This window comes from Sapajus apella, unplaced genomic scaffold (assembly GCF_009761245.1).
Source record: "Sapajus apella isolate SASKATOON/1434 unplaced genomic scaffold, GSC_monkey_1.0 scaffold129, whole genome shotgun sequence".
In the NCBI taxonomy this organism is placed as follows: domain Eukaryota; kingdom Metazoa; phylum Chordata; class Mammalia; order Primates; family Cebidae; genus Sapajus; species Sapajus apella.
This window is the reverse complement of record NW_022437069.1, coordinates 1,294,246-1,321,428: the sequence shown is the minus strand read 5'-3', so window position 1 is coordinate 1,321,428 and position 27,183 is coordinate 1,294,246. Positions and strand designations below refer to the sequence as shown.

At 46.0% G+C, this 27,183-nt stretch overlaps 2 protein-coding genes across 3 annotated transcripts; one reads left to right on the top strand and one right to left on the bottom strand.

Annotated features, from left to right (window-relative positions):
- Positions 1 to 2,188: 2,188 nt before the first annotated feature.
- Positions 2,189 to 11,142, bottom strand: MRPL46 (mitochondrial ribosomal protein L46). The gene is made up of 4 exons (XM_032262469.1): positions 10,856 to 11,142; positions 9,305 to 9,491; positions 8,423 to 8,596; positions 2,189 to 2,576 (listed from the first exon to the last, which is right to left on the bottom strand). Exons 1-4 carry the CDS (start codon positions 11,081 to 11,083, stop codon positions 2,326 to 2,328), a joined length of 840 nt encoding a protein of 279 aa, XP_032118360.1. The 5' UTR covers positions 11,084 to 11,142; the 3' UTR covers positions 2,189 to 2,325.
- Positions 11,143 to 11,202: 60 nt separating this feature from the next.
- MRPS11 (mitochondrial ribosomal protein S11) lies at positions 11,203 to 21,305 on the top strand. Of its 2 annotated transcripts, XM_032262470.1 has the most exons (7): positions 11,203 to 11,225; positions 11,376 to 11,549; positions 11,628 to 11,744; positions 16,496 to 16,594; positions 18,768 to 18,897; positions 20,027 to 20,092; positions 20,911 to 21,305. In XM_032262470.1, the coding sequence occupies exons 1-7, from the start codon at positions 11,218 to 11,220 to the stop codon at positions 21,016 to 21,018; spliced, it is 702 nt and encodes a 233-aa protein (XP_032118361.1). In that variant the 5' UTR covers positions 11,203 to 11,217; the 3' UTR covers positions 21,019 to 21,305. The 2 variants fall into 2 exon arrangements, with proteins under 2 accessions (XP_032118361.1, XP_032118362.1); XM_032262471.1 differs by lacking the exon at positions 11,203 to 11,225 and having other exon boundaries at positions 11,391 to 11,508.
- The last annotated feature ends 5,878 nt before the right edge of the window (positions 21,306 to 27,183 follow it).

Sequence of the window (27,183 nt, the reverse complement as noted above, 5' to 3'; positions counted from 1 at the left end):
CTTCTGCTCCCAAGCATTTCAGATAAGAGATATTCAACCTGTATAGGAGCCAGATGAACAACTAGTTATTCTAATGCTAAGTGTAGAGGCACATACAAGGCGTGGAAATGGCCCAGCAGGAGGTAACCCTTGAAGGTAAGTTACCAGGAAAACAAGTTTGTAAGCAGGGCAGTATTCTCTGCAGAACCAGCAAAGATGAAAACTAGACTAGAAACCATTTGGGAAAGCAATGGTCAGGAGGCAGAGGTTAAACCTTCACATCTGGGGGATCCCGAGAGTGAGCTGGGTGGTCTGTTGCACATGGTACACACACACAGAGGCATGTCTCTTCTTAGGTTGTACAAACACACTTCAGACTGGAATTCCTCACCCCACAGCACCACACACATTACGCTCTCCTCCCACACTGAGAACATCACCTCAGATTTTGTTCCCTGGCAATCTTCCCCCAAAGGATACACTAGAAACAATTTTTTGGTCATGTTTGGCAGCCGGTGAAGGATTCAAGCTGGCACTCGGCAATTACAGTTATTTATACTATAATGCTAAAAATCTTGCATTCTGCAATATCACACTCCAAAAATAACAGATAAGGGGGTTGGGGCAGACCACTCCAAACCTATGGAATTCTGTAGCCAGAGCAGTAACAAGAGAATCAAGCCTAATGATGATGCAAATGCAGTATCCCCACCACCTGTACGCCAGTCCCTAGCAGCCTTAAACCCTGGGGCTCCTACTGCTCCTGAGAGTTAGGGCCTCTGAGATGCAGTCTTAGCAGAGATGCGTTCCATCAGAATTAAAACTGTGATCCAGGACAGAGCCTTCTTCATCAATTTTTTAAAACAAGGTGGGTGAGGTGTCTTCACGGCTTCTTCCATTCCACTCACAGCTTCCCCGATAGCTGAACGTCATGGAAAGGCTAGCAGTACTTCTAGAAGTTACTAAAGCAGCCCCACTTGCAATAAAGGAAGGTGCTTCTGTAAAATCTTCAGCTTTTTTCTGAAGCTATTCAATCTTGTCCTGATCATTTTAAAGTATGAATGTTCTGAGGAAAATCTAACATAATTTTGGGTCATTCTGACACCATTTCTCTATTTCCCAGCTGCATATTTGCTATTTCCCACCAAAGAAAACAACGTTATTACAGACAGGCGTGGTCATGAAGAGTCACCACTTCACTCCGGGGACTCCTTCCCCTGTGGGTCAGAGGAGCCCGTGGCCCTCAGAATGTGCAATACAGTTCACACGCAACTCACTCCAAAACCCAGAAAGTGCATCCTGGCCCCGTGGCTGAACCCAGGCTTCGCTCCAAAGGGACCACTACAGCTCAAACCAGCAAGCCTACGCCAGGGGACATCTCCCCTCAGTAATGTGGGGGGCGAGAACACAGGGCTGCGTCCGATGCAGAAACGGAAAAACCATTTCACGTGCTCACAGCCTGTTTAACCCAGGCCACCTGAGAGGAAACCAGGAAGCGTCTGACGGAATCTAGGACTGCAGACTAAAATCACTCTTCCGGGCAGACAAAGGTATGCCTGAGTTCCCCATGCTCCTCCACTCACTTAACAAATGTTTACCGAGTGCCTTGTATGTGCCAGGCACTGGGGACCAGTGAGGACCAAAGCAACCCACTGAAGAGCCAAGAGCCCCAAAGAGGCGAGGGGCAGGGGGTCAGCAGTCCCCTCTAGCACCAGCAGTGACATGCAGGATGACTCTGGGCCAAGTCACAGCCTGGCCATGACTCTACAGATCTCCATCTGTAGAATGGAGATAAACTAACCTTGGATATTTCACATGACTATTTTAAAAAAAGGTAAGACCTGACTAAATTCTTTTTAAAATAAAATGCTTTTAGGAAATGGGGGAAAGAAGGAGGGATTATTTCCCAGGCTAGATTAAAACACCTTCATATTAAGTGGAGAGGGAGGGAAAAAAACAAATTGGAAATGGCTAAGAAACTAAGGAGAACTAGTTTCTTCCCAAGGGCCTAGAGAAGCTTTCACAGAACTCAAGGCTTTCGGGAAGTCAATTCATTTCCTTCTGTTCTTTCTTCCTGGGCCCAGTAAGCCAGTGATGCACTCTAATATAATGCAGTCCTCAATTATCACCTTGGGAACAAATGGAAAGACACCCTAAGAGATGGCTCTCTCTTCACTGAGCCATCAACGGGCAAATCAGCTGACACAAACAGAGGAATAGACTCATTTATTTCTCAGAATTTAGCCTGCTGCTAGGTATTACCTGCAAATGCGAGGCAACCACACAATGTCCTTGAGGTCCTAATCCCAGACTTATCTGAGCACCATCCACAGGCAGCTTGGCCCATCAGAGGTCTAAAAGAAACCTCCTTACTTGGGCCAGGTATTTTGGTTTCAAATAGTCACTCAGCTCATCCTTAGTGACCCACACATGCTGGCCCTTCTTCCCGGCCTGGGAAAAGTCTCCAGTTAACAGCAGTGCTTTGAAGAAGAACACCTTGGCCCCGAGGTTACTCTCTGTCCGCATTGCCTGGGGGAACTTGAATTTGTAGTGCCCACAGGGTGCATTTCCCAGGAACTTGGCTTCCATATTGTTTTCTGAAGAGGGAGGAAAAGAAAAATCACAATTGGAAGGTAAAGATACAGCCATCTGTTTACTCTGGCTACCAAAACTATAGGGGTTCTCTGCAAGATCTGGCCCTGAGGTAAAATCAATCCATAAAAATAGGACTAGAGCCGTTCCTGAAAAGCGCCTCCTCCCCTCTCAGTCCAAATGCTTCCTTGCCCATGGAGTCCAGGTTCACTGGGCTCACTCCCATGTGCCAAGCTACTGTTTTTAGACTGGAAGTCAGCAACACAGTTACAATCACACCTGGGAGTCAGAGCACCTAGTTCCTATGTGCAGCCTGGTCACTATCTGTTGGTGAAGGACCAGGACATTTGGGCTGTAAAACGAAGTTCATCCACCTTTAAAAAGGGTGTCATGTGGAAAGCATTAAAAAGGACCTGATTTGACTCCTACGAATGACAAAGTCATAAAGAAAGTTAAAGACAAAGACAGATGAGTAGACAATATCTGCAATCCATAGCTGAGAGTTAATAACCCCAATCCAGGCCGGGCGCGGTGGCTCACGCCTTTAATCCCAGCACTTTGGGAGGCCGAGGCGGATGGATCATGAGGTCAAGAGATCGAGACCATCCTGGTCAACATGGTGAAACCCCGTCTCTACTAAAAATACAAAACATTAGCTGGGCATGGTGGCGCGTGCCTGTAGTCCCAGCTACTCAGGAGGCTGAGGCAGGAGAATTGCCTGAACCCAGGAGGCGGAGGTTGCGGTGAGCCAAGATCGCGCCATTGCACTCCAGCCTGGGTAACAAGAGCGAAACTCCGTCTCAAGAAAAAAAAAAAAAAATAACCCCAATCCAGCGTTTCAAAGGATGGGGAAATGATGGACTAATTACTAACTGGCATCTAAAGAAGTGGCTGCCAGACAGGGGAAACTAAGCTGGATCCCATGCTCAGTCCTCACATTCCAACTCTTACCATACAGATCAAAGATTCAACAAGATATTTTAATTTCTCATAAAAAAATGTGTTCATTCTAGATGGTTGTTTCATGAACACTTAATATTTTCCCATCTTTTCTGCATTTTGTTTCCTGAGGCAGTCTCTCTTCGTCACCCAGGCTGGAGTGCAGTGGTACAATCCTGCCTCACTACAACCTCCGCCTCCTGGGTCCAAAGGATTCTCAAGCCTTAGCCTCCTGAGTAGCTAGAATTCTAGGCATGTGCCACCACACCCAGCTAATATTTTTCTTTGTATTTTTAGTACAGACAGGGTTTTGCCATGTTGGTCAGGCTGGTCTTGAACTCCTGGCCTCAAGCGATCTGCCTGCCTCAGCCTCCCAAAGTGCTGGGTGTATTTTCTAATTAAAATAAAAACATGAGCATTAAAAGAAAATGGGGAATACTTTTTTTTTTATCTTAAAATATTATTTGAGAGGGCAAGGGCTTTCTAAGCAAGAAACAAAATTTTTAAGCCCAAAAAAGAAAGGATTTATATTTGTCTACATAAAAATTAAATCTTTCTGCAAGGAAAAATGAAGTACAGGAAAAGTCAAAGACAAAATGACAAACTAGGAAAAATACTTTCAACATATTCAACAAAGGAATATCTTAAGGTGTAAGAAGAACTTAAAAATCAATGCAGATACTCAGGAAGCTGAGGCAGGAATATTGCTTGAGTCCAGGAGTTTTAGGCCAGTCTGGGCAAGATAGCAACATTCCATCTCTAAAAGAAAGAAATCAATGAGGGGGGGAAAAAAAAGCAACAAATTAAAAAGAAAAATGAACCAAGCACATGAACAGTAAGCTCACATGAAAATAAATATCGCTGGCCTATAAATACATTAAAAGGTATTCAATCTTATTAATAATTTAAAGAGCCGGGCGCGGTGGCTCACGCCTGTAATCCCAGCACTTTGGGAAGCTGAGGCAGGTGGATCACGAGGTCAAGAGATCGAGACCATCCTGGTCAACATGGTGAAACCCCGTCTCTACTAAAATACAAAAAATTAGCTGGGCATGGTGGTGCGTGCCTGTAATCCCAGCTACTCAGGAGGCTGAGGCAGGAGAATTGCCTGAACCCAGGGGGCGGAGGTTGCGGTGAGCCGAGATCGCGCCATTGCACTCCAGCCTGGGTAACAAGAGCGAAACTCTGTCTCCAAAAAAATAAATAAATAAATAAATAATTTAAAGAAATAAAGTTAAAACAATATATCATTATTGGTGAAGTTCAAAAACAGCTGTACACTGCTTATGAAGGATAAGGAAAAAATCTATACTTTCACACATATTTTTTGCGCGGGATTATACATTAGCTATTAATTGGCAAGAGGTATCAATTTCATTGCACATGCCCATTGAACCAGCAACTCCACTTCTAGAATTTTATCATATCAGATATACTAATTTGCCCACGTGAGCAAAGATGAGCAGACAAGGCTAGTCACTGCAGCTTTGTTTGTGAAAACAGGCTGGCTAAACAAACGGTAGCACATGCATATTATAAAACAGGACGCTGGTGCTGAAAAAACTTAAGACAGGTCTTCCCAGGCGGATCTGAAAAGATGTTTCAAAGCTGTATATGAGAAGAACGGAAGGCACATAACAGTGTATATAGGGCCGGGCGCGGTGGCTCACGCCTGTAATCCCAGCACTTTGGGAGGCCGAGGCGGGTGGATCACGAGGTCAAGAGATCGAGACCATCCTGGTCAACACGGTGAAACCCCGTCTCTACTAAAAATACAAAAAATTAGCTGGACATGGTGGCACGTGCCTGTATTCCCAGCTACTCAGGAGGCTGAGGCAGGAGAATTGCCTGAACCCAGGAGACGGAGGTTGCAGTGAGCCGAGATTGCACCATTGCACTCCAGTCTGGGTAACAAGAGCAAGACTCCGTCTCAAAAAAAAAAAAAAAAAACCAGTGTATATACATGCTCCCATTATATGGAAAAAAGAAAACAATTATGCATTTATATATGCATAGAGAATTTCTAAAGAGATACAGAAAAACACTACTAATGGAGGCTGCCTCTGAAAAGGGAGAATTACATCTTACCCTACATTTACTAGACGCCAATAATTTTTTTTTTGCCACATACATGAATTGCTTTTCTCATATTAAAAAGAATACAACACTAGGCCAGGTGCGGTGGCTCATGCCTATAATCCCAGCACTTTGGGAGGCCAAGGCGGGCGGATCACGAGGTCAAGAGATCAAGACCATCCTGGCTAACACAGTGAAACCTCATCTCTACTAAAAATACAAAACATTAGCCGGGCATGGTGGTGCATGCCTGCAGTCCCAGCTACTTGGGAGGCTGAGGCAGGAGAATTGCTTGAACCCAGGAGGCAGAGGTTGTGGTGAGCTGAGATCATGCCATTGCACTCTAGCCTGGGCAACAAGAGCAAAATGCCATCTCAAAAAAAAAAAAAAAAAAACCACTACTAGCATTAGATGAAAAATTTATATATAGTGTGAGCTCATGTACAATAAAAAACCTTAGCAGTGGGTCTCTGTGAGTGGTGGAATTGTATTGGTGTATTTCTTTACACTTTCCTGAATTTTCTATACTTAATTCCATAAATGCATGCTACTTTTCTATAATCTGGAAAAGATGGATTAAAAACATAAACAAATTAAAAAGAAAAACAGCTTATTACAAAGATAAGCAAACAATCTAAATAGGCAGTTCACAAAAGAAGAAGTACAAACAGCAATAAACATATGAAAAGATGGTGAATCTCACCAGCAAACAGGAAAATGCTAATTCAAAAGAGATCATTTTGACTGACTAGAGGGTAAAATTTTAAAAGGGATTATTTCATTTGCTGGTGAGGTCTAGACAAAGGGGCACTCTCATATACCACTCCTGAAAAACATCAATTGTTATATACATTCTGGAGGGCAACTTACCAAAACTGAAGTGTGGACACTTTTGACCCATTAATTCTACCTGTAGCAATTCCATCTTACGGCAATAATAGACGCGTGGAGCCAGTGGGAAGGAAAGGAGTGCACTTTCACTTTTTAAAAACACAGTATATACTCATACTGCTTGACCTTTTCTTTGCCATTTTATATTTGTCAGTTTAGTAAATTTGTAATAAGTCAACATACTATTTTATATGTATCTATTAAACATAAATCCCTTTTAATATATTTGATGTATTTCCATTTATTTATTACAATGGCAATGTTTAAAGGGAAGCACAGTGCTGGGTTGGAACCCCTTCCCACATTGCAAACAAAGTGGGAGCTGAGAAAGGATCAGTCGTGAATGTCTGACACTAAGAGAGGTTGAGCACCTGAACACAATGATCCTCGCAAGAAACTCAGCTGCCAACTCCTGCCTGATGGCTGAGCAAACTCAGAAAGAAGCAACCTCCCCTCCCACCATATTCCATTCTGTCTTGAAGTCTCTCCTTAAGGCCACACAGGCCCCTTGGGAGAATCAAGGGAACACACTGGCTGCTGCCATTTCGTTGGCAGGTACTTGTGCTGGGGGGCAGGCAGGTAAAGTGGCTGTGCACCACCAAACCCATTTAGTCAGCATTCAACAAACGTCTATGTGCCAGGTACTTTACTGAAAGCTAGGATCATAGAGAGGAATAGATATTGCCCATATGTTCAAGAAAGTCAAAATTCTGACTAGGGAGAAAAATGTGTTAGTAAACAATTAAAGTGCAATGACCTAAGTGAAAGAATGTATTCTCCACTAGAACATAAGCTCCTAGGGAGCAGGGTAGTGTCCAGTCCATCACTGAGACCCTAGATGGTTGTTGTATAAATGGAACAAGGATACATACAAGTGCGAAGGAGCTTCTAGTAGCACTGTCTTCCTGAAGCTGTCTTAAAAACTGAGCACTCAGGCCAGGAAGGAGTAAAGCATTTCATCATGGACCAGCAGACCCCAAAGCAGAGACACATGAAAGACCACCTTATTCAAGGAATGCAAAAGGTTTGTTAAGTTAGAACTTGAATTATACATTAATGAGCAGCAAGACAGAAGACTGATGAGACTGGGATCGGGGCAAATAAGATTTGCAGGCCATGCTTGACAGTTAGAATTTTTATGGGAAACCTTTTAAGAATTCTATGCAGAGAAGCGACAAGGGATTCGTGTTTCAGAAAGCTCATTTAGGCAGCATTGAAGGGCACTCCACAAAAGCAAGGTTAACCTTACTTGGCATCGAATTCAATAGCTCAGTGTAGTGCTTCTCAACTACTGTAATTTGCTCCCTGGGTAATATCTGGCCATGTCTAGAGATACTTTTGGTTGTTGCATGGGGGTGGGGTCGGGGGATGCGGTAGTGCTAATGGCATCTAGTAGGAAGAAGCCAGAGCTAGTGCTAAACATCCTACAACGTACAGAATAGCTCCCCACAATTATCTGGCCCCAAACATCAATAATGCCAAAGATGAGAAGCCCTAGTCTAGTGAGAAGTGAAGAGGGTCACAGCTAAGGCTGTCAGAACCAAGAGAGGACTATTTAGAACAGATCATGAGGGACTCAAGGACTGATGGATGTAGGAATGAGGTCAAGTATAATTCTGAGGTTTCTAGCTGAGTGAATAGATGAGCAGTCATCCCAAGAAGCAATGCTGCAAAGATAAGAAGACAAGCAGGCTGAGAAAATGGTAAAAATATCAATTTTCAATGTACTAAATTTTAAAATCTCAGTGGAACAAAGATTCTCACCTGACCTTAAAAAAAAGAAATGCTTACCTGGATTTTTCTAGCTGAAATTTTTATAAACATCAAAGTTTCCATTAACCTTCCCACCCCTACCCTTAATTCAGTTCCCCACAATCAGCCTGTAAATCCTCTGGCTAAATCTGAAGTGAATTTTGTGGGATTTAGAGGAAGGCAGAGAACTCACCTGAGAGTGTGGCTAGTGTTCGTTCAGCTGTCCCTCGAAGGGTCTCCCCAGGCTGCCATTCTGCCTGGGGCAGCATCCAAACATCCTCATCTCCAAGCTTCTCTCTGACTAACAGAACAAGGTTCCTGTCTAGCTTCCGGTTCAGGGATGTTCGGTCATTCTTTTCGTCAGCTTCTACAGAAAAGGGGGTCAGAAGAGGCAAGAAGACTGTGATCTACCAGAACCAAGAAGTCTGGAGTTTTACAATCTTCCTTTAAGATCCACAGTCCTTGCCCTCAAAGAGCTTAGAACCAAATTACACCTCCGCCCTATCTCTCTAACTCTGACTTCTTCCAGGGAAGAGTCTCACAATCTTGAGAAAACTAAAACGTAAGAAATAAAGAGGTAAACTTCTTTGAATAGCAAATCATATTTTGAGTCTTCAAAAAAGAATGACCATACTAATTCAAACACAACTACTTCATTGTTTTTGATACGATTACTGACTTAACTCGTCCCTACTTTCTCTGTTCTTCGTCTTCATCTGTGAAACAAGGAAAACAGAACTCAATCTCCCGCTTTAAGAGGGATTTCACATAAAACACAGGAATTAGTGGAAAAAGGCTTCATTTGCCCCACTCTCAGTCTCAAACTTGGAGTTAAACACAGATAACATTCACAAAGTTTAATTGAGCAAAAAGGCATTCCAATACCCTTACCTCTCACTCAAAAACAAAACAGACTTTTTAAAAGTCACATTATGGTAGATGTGAGCAACACAGAAAAGAATTTGAAATTACTTGCTACTTAAAACACCAGGCAGGAGGCTAAGCATCTGTCCTTTATTTGGGAACCCAAATACCCCTTTCCCTTCCTTCTTGCTGGCCTAAAAGGATCACAAACCTGTTACGCGAGCTCCAAGTTTGAACTGTGCAAATCTCTGTTCCCACATATCTTCCAGATCCTGCACCAGCAATATATCCTGTTCATCTTCATCATCATAGAGGTCAGCTTTCTTCTTTTCCAGTCGCTTGCTTTCATCCAGAGCACGAAGCTCATGGTCTGAATACAGGCTTTTCTCTATCTCAATCTGGGAAAATTAAAAGGGCAAAAAAACTACCTTAATCTGGCAAAAATTAAAAGGGGGAGAAAAACCAGGAAGAATAAAATAAGAGATATGGCACACTTGACAGGCTTAGAAGTTTATCAACCAACACAACCAGACATACAATCAAAACATCATGCGGAAAGGAAACAGAAGAAAAAATGGTCCTCTGAACTTTGGGCTTGAGTTACATTTGCCAAAAATGTTAGAATGTCATTGGAGGTCAAGACTGCTACAAAAACAGAGAGCTGGGTTGGGCAATGCCTGCTTACTTACCACAATCCAGTCATGTCAGTCTTTGATCAGAATCTCACCCACCAAGGACTTTCCTGTTCAGGGACTTTCAGGAGGCTGTTCCTTCTTCCTACGTTTTTGCTCACATTCTTTCTTCTGGGAGATTCCTACTCATCCTTCTGATTTCAATTTAAATATGCCTGTCTCAGAGAGACATTTCTCATATAGAGAAAAACCTGCATTCAGTAAGCCTGAGACATTCCTTGACACTTACCATAAAATCAAAATTTGATGTATTTGTTAAATACTCTTATAGTGTCCTGCGTTTTACTTAACACTTATCAGGATCTGCATTTAGTTGTATAATTATTTGGTTACTGACTGATCCCCTCCACTTAACTAGACTGAAGTACTCTGAGAATCACAGGTACTTCTGCCTTACTCATTACAGCATCTCTAGCACTTAACATACTCTCTGATGCTTAGTATGGGCACAATGAACATCCGTAGGGTGAGTAATGAGTATCCGTCAAGTGAGTGAGTAAATGAATAAATCAAGCAAAAAGCACAGAAGAGAAATTTATAGCTCTCAATTGACCAAGACAAAAAAAAGTCTCGGATTCTGAAGAAACATATCACCCCTCAATCACTTCCTGTAGCGACTTCACACCCTCACAGGTACTATACTGTTTTCGCCCATGTTTCCTCACTTGCCCTTCACACAAATAGCCCCATGAGGTTAAACAGAGTAGGCCTATCATAGGCATCTTACAGATGTGCCCGCTGCCTCTTGTATTTCCTTAACACTCATCCCATCACAAAGACTTTGTTCCTCCAAATTTGCAAGCTCCTAATGACAGGGACCGATTCTTGTTCACCACAGGATCCCTACTGTGTTGAATGATAAGTAGAGCCCCTCCAAAGAGTTGCCTAAAGTGATAATAAAGACGACCAATGAAAAGAAATCCCTTTTTGATGAACATCTATGCACCAAACCAAGTCAGTAAGGTGCCCATTCTGCGGGTAAGTACCATATACTGAAGTTCAGGGAGGTGAAATTACTTGCTCAAGGTCACACAATAAACGTCACTCTGAACCCGACATCTCAGTCCCACCTGCTGTAATAGAGACGTCATCTCTTCCTGCAATGGGGTCAACGGCTTGGAGACTAGAGGCGGCCTCTGCAGGCATAACGCGCCCAACAGGCGCCATGGGGATCCGCTGCTTGAAGGTGCAGCAGCAAGGGCCAGGCTGCGAGAGCCTAGGCTACCGGCCCAGAGCCTCTCGGACCGCCGCCAGCCCCCCACCACCCCTAACAGAGTCCTCCGTACGGGCGCCGCCATCTTTCTGTTCTCCCACAATGTACCGCGGCTCCCAGGGAAACTTCAGCCAACCCCATGTTCCCACAAGGCAGCGCGGGAGCGGCCAACTATGGGGAGAGCTCAGTCCCGGAACTACTAGAACGAACCATTCGCATATGGAGGGGTGAGTCAACATTTCAGAACATTAAAAAAGGGAGATAATTCCCTGGTGAACCACCACCGAAAGTCTTATTGAGCATTTAAAGGGAAGGAAAAATATTCAGTGGCTATGATCAAGAGTAGATGACTTTCCCTTCTGTCCCCTCCCCGTCAGGCACTCATGGTACCGGCGCCGGCGCAGCTATGACGGACGCTGCCGACGGAAGCTGACCGGGGTCAGTCGAAGTCATGCGGGCTGTAAGAAACGCGGGGTCGTGGCTCCTGCGGACTTGGCCCCCGACGACTGGGTAACAATGGCTGGCCCCCTCGCGCCCATTGCCACCTCCAAGTCTACGCTCGTACTCGTGTCCCTTGAGCCCCAGTGACCGTTAGGCCGTGTCCCTCACCGAGCTTTTCTTCCTGGCAGGGTCGTGGCCAGGACGCCGGCCCGGACCATCCACACAGGCGTCCGGCAGCTGCAAGACGCCGCGGCCAAGCAGGAAGCTGGAGAGAAGACGGCAGCTCCCAGACACACGAGCTTCAGGTGAGCCCCACTTGGACCAGCCCTCGGGGGACCTGCAACCCCCGAGTCTTGCCAGACACCCTCTGTCACTTGCTGTCCATGGGACCTTATGCAAATAAATCTCTGAGCCTCAGCTTTCTCATCTAAAAATGCGGATAATGCTGGGAGAGGTTGTGAGGATCAGGTGAGCCATGGCACAGAGTAAATAAATGTTCAGTGAACTTTCGTTAAACGAATGCGTGAATGTGAGATGTGCATGACATATATCAGCGTTCTTTCCTTCTGAGATGGAGATCATGTCAAACCTTCCCTGCCTCCAACACAAAATGGGGAGGTGGAGGGCGCTAGCGATGGAGCAGACGCTCCTGCGCTTCATACACATGGTCCAGGATGGGTTTTGTGCTCAGCCTTAGGAACTGGCATCTTGCTTCCCACCAGTGTCACCACGTCTGTATGCTCTGTACACATCCTAACTTCACATCCATTTAACAAACATTGACCCAGAATCTACTATGTATCAGACACCATGCCACATGCTGTGAATACAAATACAAAAGATCATTCCTCCCCACAAGTAGTTCACAGCCTTTGAGGGAAGACAAACATGCAGACATTTTCACCATAATCTGCGCAATAGTAGAATGGAGGTAAACATTGCTTGGAAGTATGAAAGAATAAGTGTCTCACTCCTGGCCGGGTGCAGTGCCTTTAATCCCAGCACTTTAGGAGGCCAAGGTGGGCGGATCACTTGAGTTCAGGTGTTCGAGGTCAGCCTGGCCAGCATGGCAAAATCTGGTCTCCACTAAAAATACAAAAATTAGCCAGGCGTGGTGGCTGGCACCTGTAATCCCAGCTACCGAGGAGGCCGAGGCAGGAGAATCGCATGAACCTGGGAGGCAGAGGCTCTTGAAGTGAGTCAAGATCACGCGACTGCACTCCAGACAGGGTGACAGACTGAGACTCTGTCTCAAAAAAAAAAAAAAGTAAATGTCTCATTCCTGAGGAAATTAGGGAAGACCATGGAGAAAAGAACATGTAGCTGAGAAGTCAATGGTAGTTCATCTGGACAAGTTGAAGTGAGTCACTGGAGACAGAGGCAACCCATCTGTGTAAAGGCATGTGGTGGAAAAAAAAAATGGTGTGTTCAGGTGTGTATGCGATGGGAGATAAGGCCAACAAGACAAGAAGCAATCAGAATGCCTAGGGTCTTGTCTATCACACTGGAGTTTTTACACCGTCCCCACTGAGGGCAATGAGGAGCTGCTGAAAGGATCTAAACCAAGATTCTGTTGTAGTCATTTATTCAGCTATGCCAGGCACTGTTCAGAGTGTTGGGGCTACATCCCTAACCAAACAGACAAAAAGCCCTGCCCTCATAGAACTTAAATTACAGTGGGTAGAAGACAGTAAATAGAAAACAAGTGAAATGTAGGAGTATACCAGTTGGCAAGAGGAGGTGGAGGTCCAGCAGGCCTGCATAGCCACATTCTGTAGGACTTTGTGGACCACTGTGAGGACTTCAGCTTTTACTCTGAATGAGATGGGAGGCCACTGGAAAGTGCTGAATAAAGGATTGGCATGATCTTGCTTATGAGGGAATCTCTGGCTGCTGTGTGGATATTAAGCCATAGAAGAGCAAGAATGGAAGCTGGGGAGAGTCCTGTAAGCAGTTAGAAGACTGTTGAAATAGTCCAGACAAGAAATGATGGTGATTTGGACCATGGTTGTTGCCATGGAGGTATTATAAATGGTCTGACATATTTTGAAGGTAGAACAAGCAGGATTTGTTAATACACAGTGTGAGAAAAAGAGAAGAGCCAAGGAAGACCCCAACATTTTTTGGCCTAAACAACTGGAAAGATGGAGTTGTCATTGATTAAGATGGGGAAGACTGCAGGCATTTGGGTGGGGGTCGTTAAGTTTGAGATGCTTAATACACATTCAGGTGGAGATGCAACGTAGACCATTAGAAATGGAGGGACAAGGCCGGGCGCGGTGGCTCAAGCCTGTAATCCCAGCACTGTGGGAGGCCGAGGCGGGTGGATCACGAGGTCAAGAGATCGAGACCATCCTGGTCAACATGGTGAAACCCCGCCTCTACTAAAAATACAAAAAATTAGCTGGGCATGGTGGCGCGTGCCTGTAATCCCAGCAACTCAGGAGGCTGGGGCAGGAGAATTGCCTGAACCCGGGAGGCGGAGGTTGCGGTGAGCCGAGATCGCGCCATTGCACTCCAGCCTGGGTAACAAGAGCGAAACTCCGTCTCAAAAAAAAAAAAAAAAAAAAAAAGAAATGGAGGGACAGACTTTAGCTAGATATGCAGTTGGAAGACATTATAGAGATGACATTTAAACCTGTGAGAGAACAAAATCATTAATAGAGTAAATGTAGATGAAGAGGTCCAAGGACCAGAACCCTAGAGCACTCTCACATTACGAGATTTGGAAGATGAGGAAGAACCAACAGAAGAGGCAAGGAACTTCAGAGAGATAGTAGGAAAACCAGGAGAGATCCTTTGTTTTTTAATTTGGCTCAAGGTGGGAGATCAGCTGTGTCAAATGCTGCGGATGTGACTGGTTGGTAGACCAATAACAATTGCCTATTGGATTTAGCAATGTGGAGTTAATCAGATGAGAGCATTTTTGGTGGACTGGTAGGAGCTAATATCTGATTGAGGGAGAATAGAAGAAGACAGGAAGAAACAACAAGTATAGTCAGTATCTTTAAGTTCCTTAAGAGGGCCCTGCTCTAAGGGAATAGAGAAATGGACAGTAGCTGCCGGAAGGTGGGTTCAAGAGGTTTTGGAGGGTCTTGTTATTATTTTGGTTTGGAACATAGTATGTTTTGCTATTGGGAGTAGTGCGGTATAGAGGGGAAAGAACAAGTGGCACTGGAGTGGGAACATTGCGGAACAGTGTCCTTCAGGGGCTAATACACAAGCGGAGCACTGTAACAAGACAGCACAAAGGCTGTGGGCACAGATGTTCAGTAGTCGGAGCTGGAAGAAAGTCTGATTGCTTCTATTCCCTGGTAAAGGTCATCAGCTCAGCAGTGAGGAAACAGAGAGTTGGAGGTTAGAGGAGACAAAAGAAGGTATAAAAGAGTCATCCAGGGGAATGGAAGGATAATTGAACTGGGGATATGGTGTATGATTGCCAGGCCGTTCTAATCACTGCTAAGGTCAAACCCACAGGAAAGTAACCTTTGAATCCCATTGTGTTTTTGCTTTGCTTTTTAAAATATCTCTAGAAAAGCAGGAAGGGCTGGGATGAGAGTAGTCCTCAGATCATAATGTAATTTCTAAAATGGAATCCATTGAATTTCAAGTGGCTGTAGTGGGTACAAACATGCATCTGATTTGTGTGTGTAGGCCTAGTGGAACAGCAAGTTTGTTTCCAGTTCCATTGCTGAAAGATGATTGTGTGTGTTCAAATTTTAAAAAGCACAGTTTGGTGAGCAGAGCTCTAGACTGAGATCTCCTAGGTCCAACACTTGGCTTCTCTTGCTAACCTTATTCCCCTATTGGTACCTAATTTTCACCATCTGAAAATAAAGAGTGCTTAGCTAGAAATAGGCAGAAAATAGCTTAGACTAAGAGAGTGGAAGATCTGAACTCAACACAATGTATTCACATCTGATTCTGTTAGGACATCTGACACATTGATTTCCAGATCCCATCCAGAAGACCAGGGTGGAACTTAAGCATCTGTATGCTTCACAGGTGACCGATGTTCATCCTGCGTTGAAAACCACTGGTCTAGGATAGAGGCTGGCAAACTATGGTCCACTGGGTAAATCTGGCCAGTTGCCTGTTTTGGAGGTAAAGATTTTTTGGAACACAGCCTATTGATTTACTGTTGTCTATACCTGTTTTTGTGATATAGTGGATAAGTATAGTAACTGAGACAGAGCTCTTGCCCAGCAAAGCCTAATATATTTACTATCTGGCTCTTTACAGAAAAAGTTTGCTGTCCTTTATTCTAGGGGATTTTTGATTTTTTTTTTAATGGTAATGATATGAGTATTATTTTTGTCTCTTTTTTTATAAAGTAGAGTTTAGATATTGTCTATGGTTGATGAAACAAGAAACAGATGTTTGACTGTATTTTTTAAATTGCGGGAAGAGGAACCTATAAAGGACCTGAAAATAATTATATAGGTGTACTAGCAGGGACAAGGAAGACGGGGAGTATGAATGACAATCTCTTCTCAAAGCAGAAAGTCCCTAGATGTGTATGAAGTCAGCAAGTCAAGAAATAGCCCCATAAGCACAGCAGTCAGATACAGTGGTAGCACCGGAAGGAAGAAAAGGAATGGCAGGGGCAGCCACTTCAGGAGCAGCAGGGGGCAGAGAGCTGTTGTTTTTTTTTTGTTTTTTTTTTTTTTTTTTTTTTAGTGGGTTTGAGACGGAGTTTCACTCATGTTACCCAGGCTGGAGTGCAATGGCGCGATCTCGGCTCACCGCAACCTCCGCCTCCTGGGTTCAGGCAATTCTCCTGCCTCAGCCTCCTGAGTTGCTGGGATTACAGGCACGCGCCACCATGCCCAGCTAATTTTTTGTATTTTTAGTAGAGACGGGGTTTCACCATGTTGACCAGGATGGTCTCGATCTCTTGACCTCGTGATCCACCCGCCTCGGCCTCCCAAAGTGCTGGGATTACAGGCTTGAGCCACCGCGCCCGGCGAGCTGTTGTTTTTTAACCATGTGTTGTATTTCTTTGATTTTTAAAAAGTCGAGATAATTTTAAATAAAATCCTTCTTCTGATTGCAGCATTTACCCTCCTATTCCAGGAGAGGAGAGCCCTCTGAGGTGGGCAGGAAAGAAGTTTGAGGAGATCCCAATCGCACACATTAAAGCATCCTACAACAAGTAAGTGGGACAGGGAACACAGGGCAGACCTAGCGTGAGATTCTTTCCACTTCACAGGAGCAGTTGAGCTCGGCCCTGAACACCCTGGGGTAGAATTGAGGGTATTGAGTGCTGCACGATGGCACTGATGTAGGGCACCGTCTTCCTCCTTGCTTGAGGAACCGCCTGCTGTCTTTACAAAGTTTATTCAAGTTTCATAAAAATGTGAAATAGGGTGGGCATATCCCAGTTACAAGATTTCTTTGCTTCCCTTGAGAATAGTGTTTCCTGGTTTTGCTCAAGAGTTGGAGGAAGTATATTAGGGGCAGATGGTCCCACCATGAAGGTGCTTATTAAGTGTAGCCAATAGGGAATGGATGATACATACATAAAAAGAGATATGATTCAAAATATTAATATGTGATTTATTAGTAAACTAATCAGAATGTAAACCTCTAAATAAATGTCCCTTTAAAGTACTCACCACTCTGGGCCACTGTGCACTGGCCTCTACCTTGTAGGGCTAAATGTGGATGGGGGGGTTAAAGTGACAAGACTAGTGTTTTTGTGTGGCTTACAGACGAGTACAGCGCCTAAGGGAATTCCCAATCCTGTGCTGGCAACAGAAGCATTGCTGGTGGTGACAGCTTTGCAGGTTGGCCCCCACGTGGAAATGAGATCAGCATTTGGTCACAGCAAACCCACCCAGCAATTTAGAGAATACCACAAGAGACTACAGTCATGAACTAAAGTGTGTGGCACAGATGAAGTGCTGTAGGATTCATTTCAGCAACTGTCAGATAAACATAAAGTGACAGCAATTGGATTTCTTTTTCTTCCCCTCTCAGGCTAATAAGGACATAGGCTAACTCTGCATTTTTTAAGTGTCTGTGGTCTACTCTACAGCATTGTTTAGGCTGTCGCAGAGACGAGCAATTATCTTATGCATCTGTTCAGTATGGAAAATCCTATAAACTCTGGTAAGGGGAATGGCAGAGCCACAGCCAGGCTGACAAGCAGATGGCCGAAGCCTAGGCTGACTCCAGCAGGCCTCCCCTTCAGTCGCTTCTCCTGCCCTCTTCTGTGAGCTCTCAACTCTCCAGACCAGAAGTAGGATGATGATGACTAAAGGGCAAATCAAAAGCATATCTGAGGATTTCTTAAAGTCATTCTTAATTGTATTAATGTTAACTTTAGAGATGATTAGAAAAAAGTTGTAGGTGGGTGCAGTGGCTCACATCTGTAATCCCAGCACTTTGGGAGGATCACTTGAGGCCAGTTTAAGACCAGCCTGAGCACCATAGTGAGACCCAGTATCTACAAAAATGCAAAAATTAGCTGGGCGTGGTGGCATACACCTGTAGTCCCAGCTACTCGGGAGGCTGAGGTGGGAGGATGGCTTGAGCCCAGGAGCTGGAGGCTTCAGTGAGCTGTGATTGTGTCACTGCACTCCAGTCTGGGTGACAGAGTGAGACCCTATCTCACAAAAAAAAGAAAAAAAGTTTTACTTATTTAAAATAACTTTTGCTCATGGAATATGGTGTCAAAAGTATCCAATACAGTAATATTGGTAATTTTTTTAAGAGTCCCTTTAGAGCTATATACTGAAATAGATACAGACGAAATGATAAGTCTGGGATTTGCTTCAAAATAATCCTTTGGTGAGGAGAGTGCTATGGGAACAAGGTTTATAGATGAAACTGAATTGGAGGTGGGTTGGTAATTGTTGAAGCTGGATGATGGGTCCATCAGATTTCATGTTTTTCTCTTCACTTTTGTGTAAAGTTAAAACTTTCCCCAAGAAAGTCATTTTAAAATTACCTGATGTGAAATACCGCATTTCTTTGGGGGGTGGGGTGGAAATGAGACTAAGGCCTTTATCTAATTTAAATACTGGCTGCAGCGGGGAACCCTAGGAGAAATGCATGCCACCCTTCTTCTGGATGATACGTAACTAACTACTCTGGATTATAGAGCACTCTTTAGATTATGTGACTTACCAGTTTTCAAGTAGGCTTAGGGGAGAATTCTGACCTTTCCCGACACTTCCTGTAGGAGTTCAAAACATGTTCATCTCATAAGCTCCAAGGGGAAGCAAATGAATTCCTTTTTCCCAGGTTTCTAGGAGCTTAGATAAGCACTCTCTTATTTCTCTGCAGAAGAGTCATATCCTATATGCTTCTACGTTTCTCAGCACACAGATCCAGGTATTCTCTGCCAGTAACCAGCCCCTTGCCCATGCTTCCTGTGGCACAGAGGGATTTCGGAATGCCAGGAAGGGCACCGGCATCGCAGCACAGACAGCAGGCATAGCCGCAGCGGCGGTGAGTGTGTTCCGTAGGCTTCTCTCTGTAGTGTGCTGTGCTTTCTGCACGGCTCATCACTGAGTGGAGAATCCTCATTATACTACCCATTCAGAAGCAAGGCTTTGTCATGGCAGTTTAGATGCCCTGACATTGGAGCATTGGTTTCAAAAGGTTTATGTGAAAGGCTCCTCTGGTTTTTTTCTCTTAGCTTCATTAGAGGCAAAGCCCCTGTTGGTTCATTCTAGGATGTAAGAGCCAAGATACCAAAGGTTTGAGAACCAAAGACCCCTCAATTTACAAACCATTAGCCAGGTGTGGTGGCACATGCCTGTAGTTCCAGCAACTTGGGAGGCTGAAGCTGGATGGCTTGAGCCCAGGAGTTTGAGGCTGCAGTGAGCTATGATCTCACCACTGCACTGATGCCTGGGCAACAAAGAGGGACGCTGTCTCCAAAAATAAAAATAAAGACCCATGGTTTGGGGTCGGGGGAGATATGATAGTCTATTTGGAGAGGATGTAGCATGATGAGGACTCATACGATACCAGTGTGAACTGCTGTAGACCTTTTTTAGAAGCAAATTGGCAAGGTGCTGCTATTGGTATATTTATTGAGCATGTAAATGTGCCAGACACTTTACTGTCATTATCTTGAATCTTCTAAAGACGCTCAGATATATTTCCTGAATGAAAACCTTGACCTTCAAACAAGGCAAGGCACCCCAAAATATTGACTGCATGTACTACAATCAAAAATCAAAACTGTAAATGCCCAACCATGGACAGATCTAACACTTTTGAAGTGGGTATTTAGGTTCAGCCTTGAAGCCTAGGGTGGCACCTCTTGGTCTGAAATTCTGCCTTTAGCCACTTGAGAAAAACCTGAGCAATATTTAGAAATCTCCATTAGGTGGCAGTGCTGTCCTAGGCTAACGGATCACAGTCACACAAATTCTGTAACCTGCCAAGTTCTGTGGTCTCTGCTGGTACCTGTCCTCCACTGTGACCATCTGCCCTTTGCCTCCCTGTTTACTTCTCTGGGTGCCCTTTCCCTGAGCTCGTACCCCTCCTGCTCTAGGAGGCAGTAGCAAGAGATGTGGATGCAGTAGTTCTCTCTCCGGGGCACTAACCACTCACTGCTTCTCTCCAGAAAGCTATACAAAAGGGTGTGACCCACATCCGAGTTGTGGTGAAAGGCCTGGGGCCAGGACGCTTGGTAAGTCACAGTGATTTCCATAGTGCATGTGCCTCCTAGTTACTAAGAGAATTTGGGGCCTGAGAGAAGAGGAGAGAGAGAGGAGAAAACACCCTTTAGCAGATTTTCATGATTGCCTGAAGCTCCCGTCTGTTGTTTCTGTAATGGACTAGGCCCCTCAGAGCAAGCCCAGATCACTTAGTGTAGTTCATCAGACACTTACTGAGTGTCTGCTGTGTGCCAGGCACTGGGAATGGGAAGGTGGTTCCTGGGGCAACTGTCACAAACAAATCCCTCCGGACAGACTCGTGAATGCAGTGGTAAAGCATGTCCCCAGAGTGCTGGGGGCCCATCAGGGGATCCTGAACCTAGCAGGGATAATCTTTCCTGATGATCATTAGCACAGATAATCTGTAGCTTCCTCAAAGAGGTGACATCTCCGACTTGGCAGGAATAATGAGGTATTAGGGAGGTGGAGGCATAGCAGGTGGTGGGGGACGTTGCAGGCAGAGAAAACTGCCTAAGTAAGCTACAGAAGTGTGATAGCCAAGGTGTGCCAAGGTCTACAAGAAGTCTTTGTTCTCAGATTGTAAAGCACAAGGTGGAAAGTGGTGGGTATGATTTGAGAGGGGGACAGTGTTGAGAACCTGGTTAAGGGGTTTGGGTAGAGACCTTTGTGACAGTAGAACAGGATTGGGATTACAGGTGTCAAAGCCAGTGGGCACCTCCCTTCCCTTCCTTTCCCCACCCTACTCCATCCGTCTCTGAACCCTGTCTGGAGACACTGGATCATCATTTTTGGGACCATGTCATTCCACTTTTCCTTCTGCTCCTTCCAGTCTGCCATCCATGGACTGACCATGGGGGGCCTGGAAGTGATCTCAATCACAGACAACACCCCCATCCCGCACAACGGCTGCCGTCCCAGGAAGGCTCGGAGGCTGTGATGGGAAGAAAGCTTGCACTTGGACCTGGCACCAAGCCTCCGCTCCAGTGAGACCTTGTAGAAAGCTCCCTGGCAGAGCTCTATCCAGAATATGCTTGTTGGAGATCCTTCAGACCGTAAGGGTGAGCTTTGCCTCCTTACACAGTGGCCTTTGCCTGTACCTCCCGCTGGAGACAGGTGTGCCCCAGAAGTGAGCTTTGCATCTCGTGACAGGAGGGGAGCTATGGGGACAGCCGTAGCCTAGGCCCAATGTCTGCTCTGAGAAAATAAAATATCTGTACCATCTGTTGCTGTAAGTTTGAGATTGTTGCTTTCAGAGTTACGTAATTCCTCCTTCTTCCTGAAAAAGAGTGTGAAACCTTAAATGAAAGTTCAAACGTAAATGTGAGTTGCTACTTACCAGAAACCTTTGGTTTCAGATGCTTCTTTTCCAGCCCCTACTCAACCTTTCCAGAGCTAATCCTAGTAACTTATCTTATTAATGACTTGTAATTTGGCCCCAAATTGAAAGCTTTTTGCCACCGACCTCTGGATTCTGATAGATGTCACCATTATGGGCATGTTTTAAGTGAGCCCTGACAGCACAGGATTTTCTACACGTGGACAGTCAGACTCCCCACACTGAAGTGGCAGTCATCGTTTACACTCCATGGGCTTCAGCAGTCTCAGCACTAGAGGGAGTGGCCCTGGAAGCAGCGAGGGGAGCACTGTATACAACTGATGATTTGTGGCCAGGCACTGTGGCTCACACCCGTAGCCCCAGCACTTTGGGAGGCCAAGGCAGGTGGATCACTTGAGTCCAGCTTGAGACCAGCCTGGGCAACATGGCGAAACCCCATCTCTACCAAAAATACAAAAATTAGCCAGGCATGGTGGTGCGCGCCTGTAATCCCAGCTACTCTGGAGGCTGCGTTGTGAAAATCGCTTAAACCCAGGAGGCAGAGACTGCAGTGAGCTGAGACTGTGCCACTGCACTCCAGCCCAGGTGACAGCAAGACTCTATCTCGAACAAACCAAAAAAACCCCTATGATTCTCTAGAAAATAGGGTGGATGGCAGGATGGACTTCAGTGGAGCCCAAATCTAGAAGTGCAGAAAGCAAGTCGATATGGAACCTGGGTAGTGCTGGCAGGGGTATGCAACTCAGGACCCCCAGGCAGGGCTGACTGCTCCTCAGCTGGGGCTCTGGGGTTCCTGCATACGGCACAGAATCCAAAGGTGGGAGGCTCTCCAGACACAACCAGAGAAGCCCCACTTCCACAGGCAGAAAAGACCCAAGGGTGGGAGTGTCACCCAAAGCTGAGAAGGAGTGGTCAAGTACACAAAAGCACCGTTCCTCCCAGAGGAGTGCAGGAAGGGCCTGCTGACCAGAAGGGAAAGGCACTGCGGAGTGTTACTGCTGTGCCCAGCCAGCTACGCACTGTGATCTGCCTGAACTCAATATAGGAAAAGACACAGATGCCCCTTAAATAGGCAAGGGACTGTGTTGGGACAAAGGAAGGAGGAAGACCATGAACCAAGACATGAATTTAGAAGGAAAAACGCCTCCCTACTGCCTTCTCTTTAATCCTGAGCAGGACCTATGAAGGCCATCTTGTGACCAGCGAAGCCCAGCTGGAGGCTTTTTGGATCAAAGCCACTGTCAGAAGGAATTAGACGGTTTCACCACAAAACTACATATAAACACAACGTGTAAAAACATGGTGCTCTTGAGAATCGTACTTGGTGATCTGATATGGTTTGGTGGACAAAGGGCCCATAGCAGTCGGACAGTTCATCAGAGCCTGAGCAGGAAACAGCTCCCAAGGTCTTAGTGAAAAGCTCAATGAAAACTCTGCAGAGGTGGGGCAGGGTTAAGGGCACAGACAAAGAAGGTGGACTACAAAGCAGCCACCTGGGCTAGAGGAGGCAGGGGAGGGACAGTTCCTAGAACCTGGCGGGAGCTGCCACAGCAGAGGAGTGCTGCCAAAACCATGGCCTAGGGAGAAGGAGGAATGCCCTATAGTCCCTCGCTGGGGTCCCCCTTGGCTGATCCCAAAAGGAAGCAGAAAGGAAGAGAACTCAGTGTGGCAGTACCAGACGCTCAGCCTCCCAGGCCGCAGGGTGGATCTGAAGGGCATGTGGAGGACGGCAAGCACAGTAGGCTTCTATGGCTCCTGAAAGTCCTCCATGCGCCATACATTTTTATTTTGGTTTTGGTTTATGAGAGGCTCGCTCTGTCATCTAGGCTGGATTGCAGTGGTACAATCACGGCTCACTGCAGCCTCAAACTCCAAGGCTCAAATGATCCCCTAGCTTCAGCCTCCTGACTATCTGGGACTACAGGCACATGCCACCACACTCAGATAATTTTTGTAGTTGTTGTAGAGACGGTCTCGCCCTATCGCCCAAGACGGTCTTGAACTCCTGGCCTTAAGCAGTTGTCCCGCCTCGGCCTCCCAAAGTGCTGGGATTACAGGCGAGAGCCACTCACTGAGGCTGATCACACACCATGGTTTTAAAAATCTTATTTTACTCACAAGAGGGCTTTAGAAAGGAAGATCCTGCCCAGGAGAGCCTACATCTGCAGACAGGACAGAGAACCCTTAATGACCAATGATCTTGGGCGCAGAAATGGATGTCTGGCACATCCCCTGGAGCTAGTTGTGGGAAGGCCGCCTTGTTCACTGTGCACTGGAGAATGCGTGCTCCTTTATTGTGAGCTCTCGGTGCGCAGTGTTGTTTCCAGGCTCTGAGTGGCCAGTGAAGCTGGTGCTGTCTTCAGCTGTGCTGGCTCTTAATCATTGGTCTTGGCCTCTCAAAGACTGACCCACCCACCCCGGTGAGGAGACAGAGGCACCATCACCAAAGGCTGACCGATCTAGGCGGTGATTATTTACCTAAATTGCTGGGCTGCCCTGTCCCTGCTGCCACAGCGCCTCTCAGCAACAGATAGCATGTGCTTGCACTTCCCAGGCAGAAGGAAGCAAAGCCCAGCATGTGCGTCCCAGGTGTTTGCACAGGCAGGATGTTGGCATCAGCTTGTGTGACACGTCGTTGTTTTCTGGCAGCAGGGCCTCAGATTATTTCTATGGGTGCATCTGCAGTTTTGCTTCTAAAGCTGGCTGCACAAGACCGGCTCCATAAGGAAAGCCTATCCTCCTACGCAAGCAAAAAAACAAATGCAATTTCTCTCCTTTCAGCATAGACGCCATGTTTTCACATCTTTCTACCAAGGCTGTCACCTGACACCGAGATGTACGGTCACTGCCAAAATAAGCCTGTTTACCACTGGAGTCCCTGAATGCTAGAATTTCACTGGCAGCTTGGGAGGAAGCATTTCCCAGCTGTATCTGCCCACAACCTGGCACTGACATGTTCCTTTAAAAAATGTATGTATACCTTCCTGCTGGGCTTTATTCTTTTTCTCTACTTCTTTTCTCCTGTTCTGGAAAGACACATTGCTCTGGGTACTATCAGCCCAAGGGGATGAAGCTGTCTCTTGCCAAAGCAGAAATTATCCATTCACCAAATTAAGCCATCACAGGCTAGTCCACAAACATGACGGCTGGGCACTGGGGAAACGTGGCTGGAGCTGTCACTACCCTGGAGCTCACCCTCTGAGGAGGCAGGACAGGTATGTGGCCGAGTTAGAATGGAGTTCCATAAAAGAGGCACAAATGGTACTGGCGTTCGAGTGAAAGAGCCCTCCCCTCAGCTTCAGGGCCGGAAGGGAAGGCTTTGGGGAGGAGAAGGCATGCGAGAGGAACACGTGGGAGAATGAGCGTCCTCAGGAGCTCAAAACAACATGCAATGCCGAGGAGTGAGAGAGGTCGTAAGGTTCCCAGTTCCAGCTGAGTTTGCATGGTGGGTCATGGGGTTCAGACTGGACAGGGAGACTGGCTGGAGAGAACAGCTTACCAGAGGATTAGAGGGAATGGAAGGGATCATAAAACTTGCAGTCACACCAAGGATAAAGAGCAGGCTCCACAGATGGGCTGGACAAAGGGAGGTGGGTGTAGACAGCTGGGGTCAACAGGAACTTCAGAGTTAGAGATTCAAGAGAGAGCTCATTCACAGGAGAGGAAGTGAGGCACATGGGTGTCTAACACAGAGTCAAAATACAAGTCACTGAGGTTTAAGTCAAGTAATTACGTGGACAAAGAAACTTATCTAGATGCCAGAAGCCTGGAAGTGGATGTCAGAGAAAGGGACAGAGAAGAAGTCCGCGAGGTTCGAAGTCCCTAAACAAAGCGCAGTGGCCCAGAGGGTGGGAAGCAGACCAGGAGTTCAGGAAGGGGGAAGTACTAGATTGCATGCACTTTGAAAGAGAAGGGCTGAGTGGGGGTGGTGGAACAATATCCCCAGAGGGGCTGAGGAGGTGGCAGCATGCTGACACCCATCCCTGTCCACTGGGTGGGAGGTAGCGGGGGCGGGCACAGTGCTGGGGAAGCGTTGGTGACGAGAGGCTGTCTCCCCTCAGTACACTGAAGGTGTAGGGACCGTGGTGGGAACGGAGGGGTGATGAAAATGCAGCAGCCGTGGACAGAGATGCTCAGAGCGTGGAAGATCGGCAGCATGGGCCAGAGCCCCACAGGAGCCAGGAACTGGACTGGAATCTCTTAACACCCAACATCTACTCTGCTTCCAGCTGGCTGTATAATGGAAGAAATTCAAAAGCTCAAAAACTGACGTGATGTTTCATCTTACCAGTAATCAAGGACATAGAGGCTAAATGCCTTCGCATCATTCCCCAAATGCAGAGATGCCAATCAACGCCATGACGGGATGAGACAGCCCAGGAAAATCGTACAGATTAAGGAAAAGAAGACAGCCAAGACTGTAAACGCAAGGAGGAGAGACTGTGAAGGAGGTGGGACAGAAGGCTCAGTCGGAGTGCAGGCTGTCCAGAAGCCCGAAAAGAGCTCTGCAAGATGAGGTGCCCCTGAGGTTTAGCCACATGGAGGTCGTGATTCACCACAGGGAGAGAGGGTCAGAGACAGTGGGAGGTGAAGAAACAGAGGTCTGGGCCAAGGGTGCTGAGTTTTCTAGTAAAGGCTGTCTTGTGGTGATGCTGAACAAATGGGATCAGCACTTCCCCTGCACCATGATGGGCCAAGAGTCAGGGTGTACAGGGGAGATGAGGAGAGGCTTAGAGCTATGGAGAAGCAGACCTTAGTGGCAGGGAGGCCTCTGGGGGAGTCAGCAGCGTGGGACCCCAGGGACAGGCATGCCCATTGTAAACTGGGAACGGCGGTATCTGATGTGAGCAATGTGGGTACTGATGATGGAAACAACATGTCCTTGCAATCAGTACACAGGGAACGTTTTGTGTTCTTTCCAACATTCTCTTCCGATTGTTCTGAAATAAAAGTGCGTTCACTCTCGCTCGCTCGCTCTCTTTCTTTCTCTCTCTCTCTCAGCTCTTACTGGGGGAGAAAGTAAATACCTAGAGCCTCTTCAGAGGGAAATCTGGCAATATCTGTCAACACAAGATGCAAAGACCTGTGGCTTCATTATTCCCCTCTAGGACTGCATCACATAGAGACAGCATCGCTGTCCACTAGAACTCCTTAAACAACAGAATGCCCACAGCTTCCCTGCCAGAATGGTAGCCACTAGCCCCACATGGCTTTTAAAAAGTGACCAGGAACTGCGTTTCCAATTCTATTTAATTTGAATTAATTTACTTGGAAATAGCTGGGACCACAGCTATGAATACTGTTTCCCATGCGTACCAAGTATGCAAAGATATTTTTGGAGGTACTGTAAAAGACTGGAACCTAAATGTCCGCCAATAGAGGGTTAGTTAAGTTATAATACAGTACATCTATATAGTGGAATGTTAGCCCTGAAACAAGCCAACACGCTTGCTAAGTGAAAAATAAATGAGTGGGGGCAGAACATTGTGCGTAGTATAGTTGCTAATTTTTGTAGAAAAGGAGAAAAGATGTGTACATACATGTTTGTGTATGCACTGAGCATCTGGAAAGATACACCCCAAACTGGCAGTGTGCTCAGCTCCAAGGAGGGACACTGGGTGACAGAGTGGCAGGTGGAAGGCAGATCCCATTCTCTATTGATGTTGTTACTTATTCAGATTAATGAGCCCGTTAAAATAAAAATAAATAACTGATTTTTCCAAAATGTATAGACGCTACAGTCAGGCATTACGTAAGTTATCTGCT

Excerpts from the sequence above, each read along its gene's own strand:
- MRPL46 (XM_032262469.1), bottom strand. The coding sequence starts at position 11,083 with ATGGCGGCGCCCGTACGGAGGACTCTGTTAGGGGTGGTGGGGGGCTGG. Across the intron at positions 9,492-10,855 it reads TGACGTCTCTATTACAGCAG|ATTGAGATAGAGAAAAGCCT; the intron begins GTGGGACTGAGA and ends TAATTTTCCCAG. Across the intron at positions 2,577-8,422 it reads AACACTAGCCACACTCTCAG|AAAACAATATGGAAGCCAAG; the intron begins GTGAGTTCTCTG and ends CTCCCTCTTCAG.
- MRPS11 (XM_032262470.1), top strand. Across the intron at positions 11,745-16,495 it reads CCCAGACACACGAGCTTCAG|CATTTACCCTCCTATTCCAG; the intron begins GTGAGCCCCACT and ends TTCTGATTGCAG. Across the intron at positions 20,093-20,910 it reads GCCTGGGGCCAGGACGCTTG|TCTGCCATCCATGGACTGAC; the intron begins GTAAGTCACAGT and ends TGCTCCTTCCAG.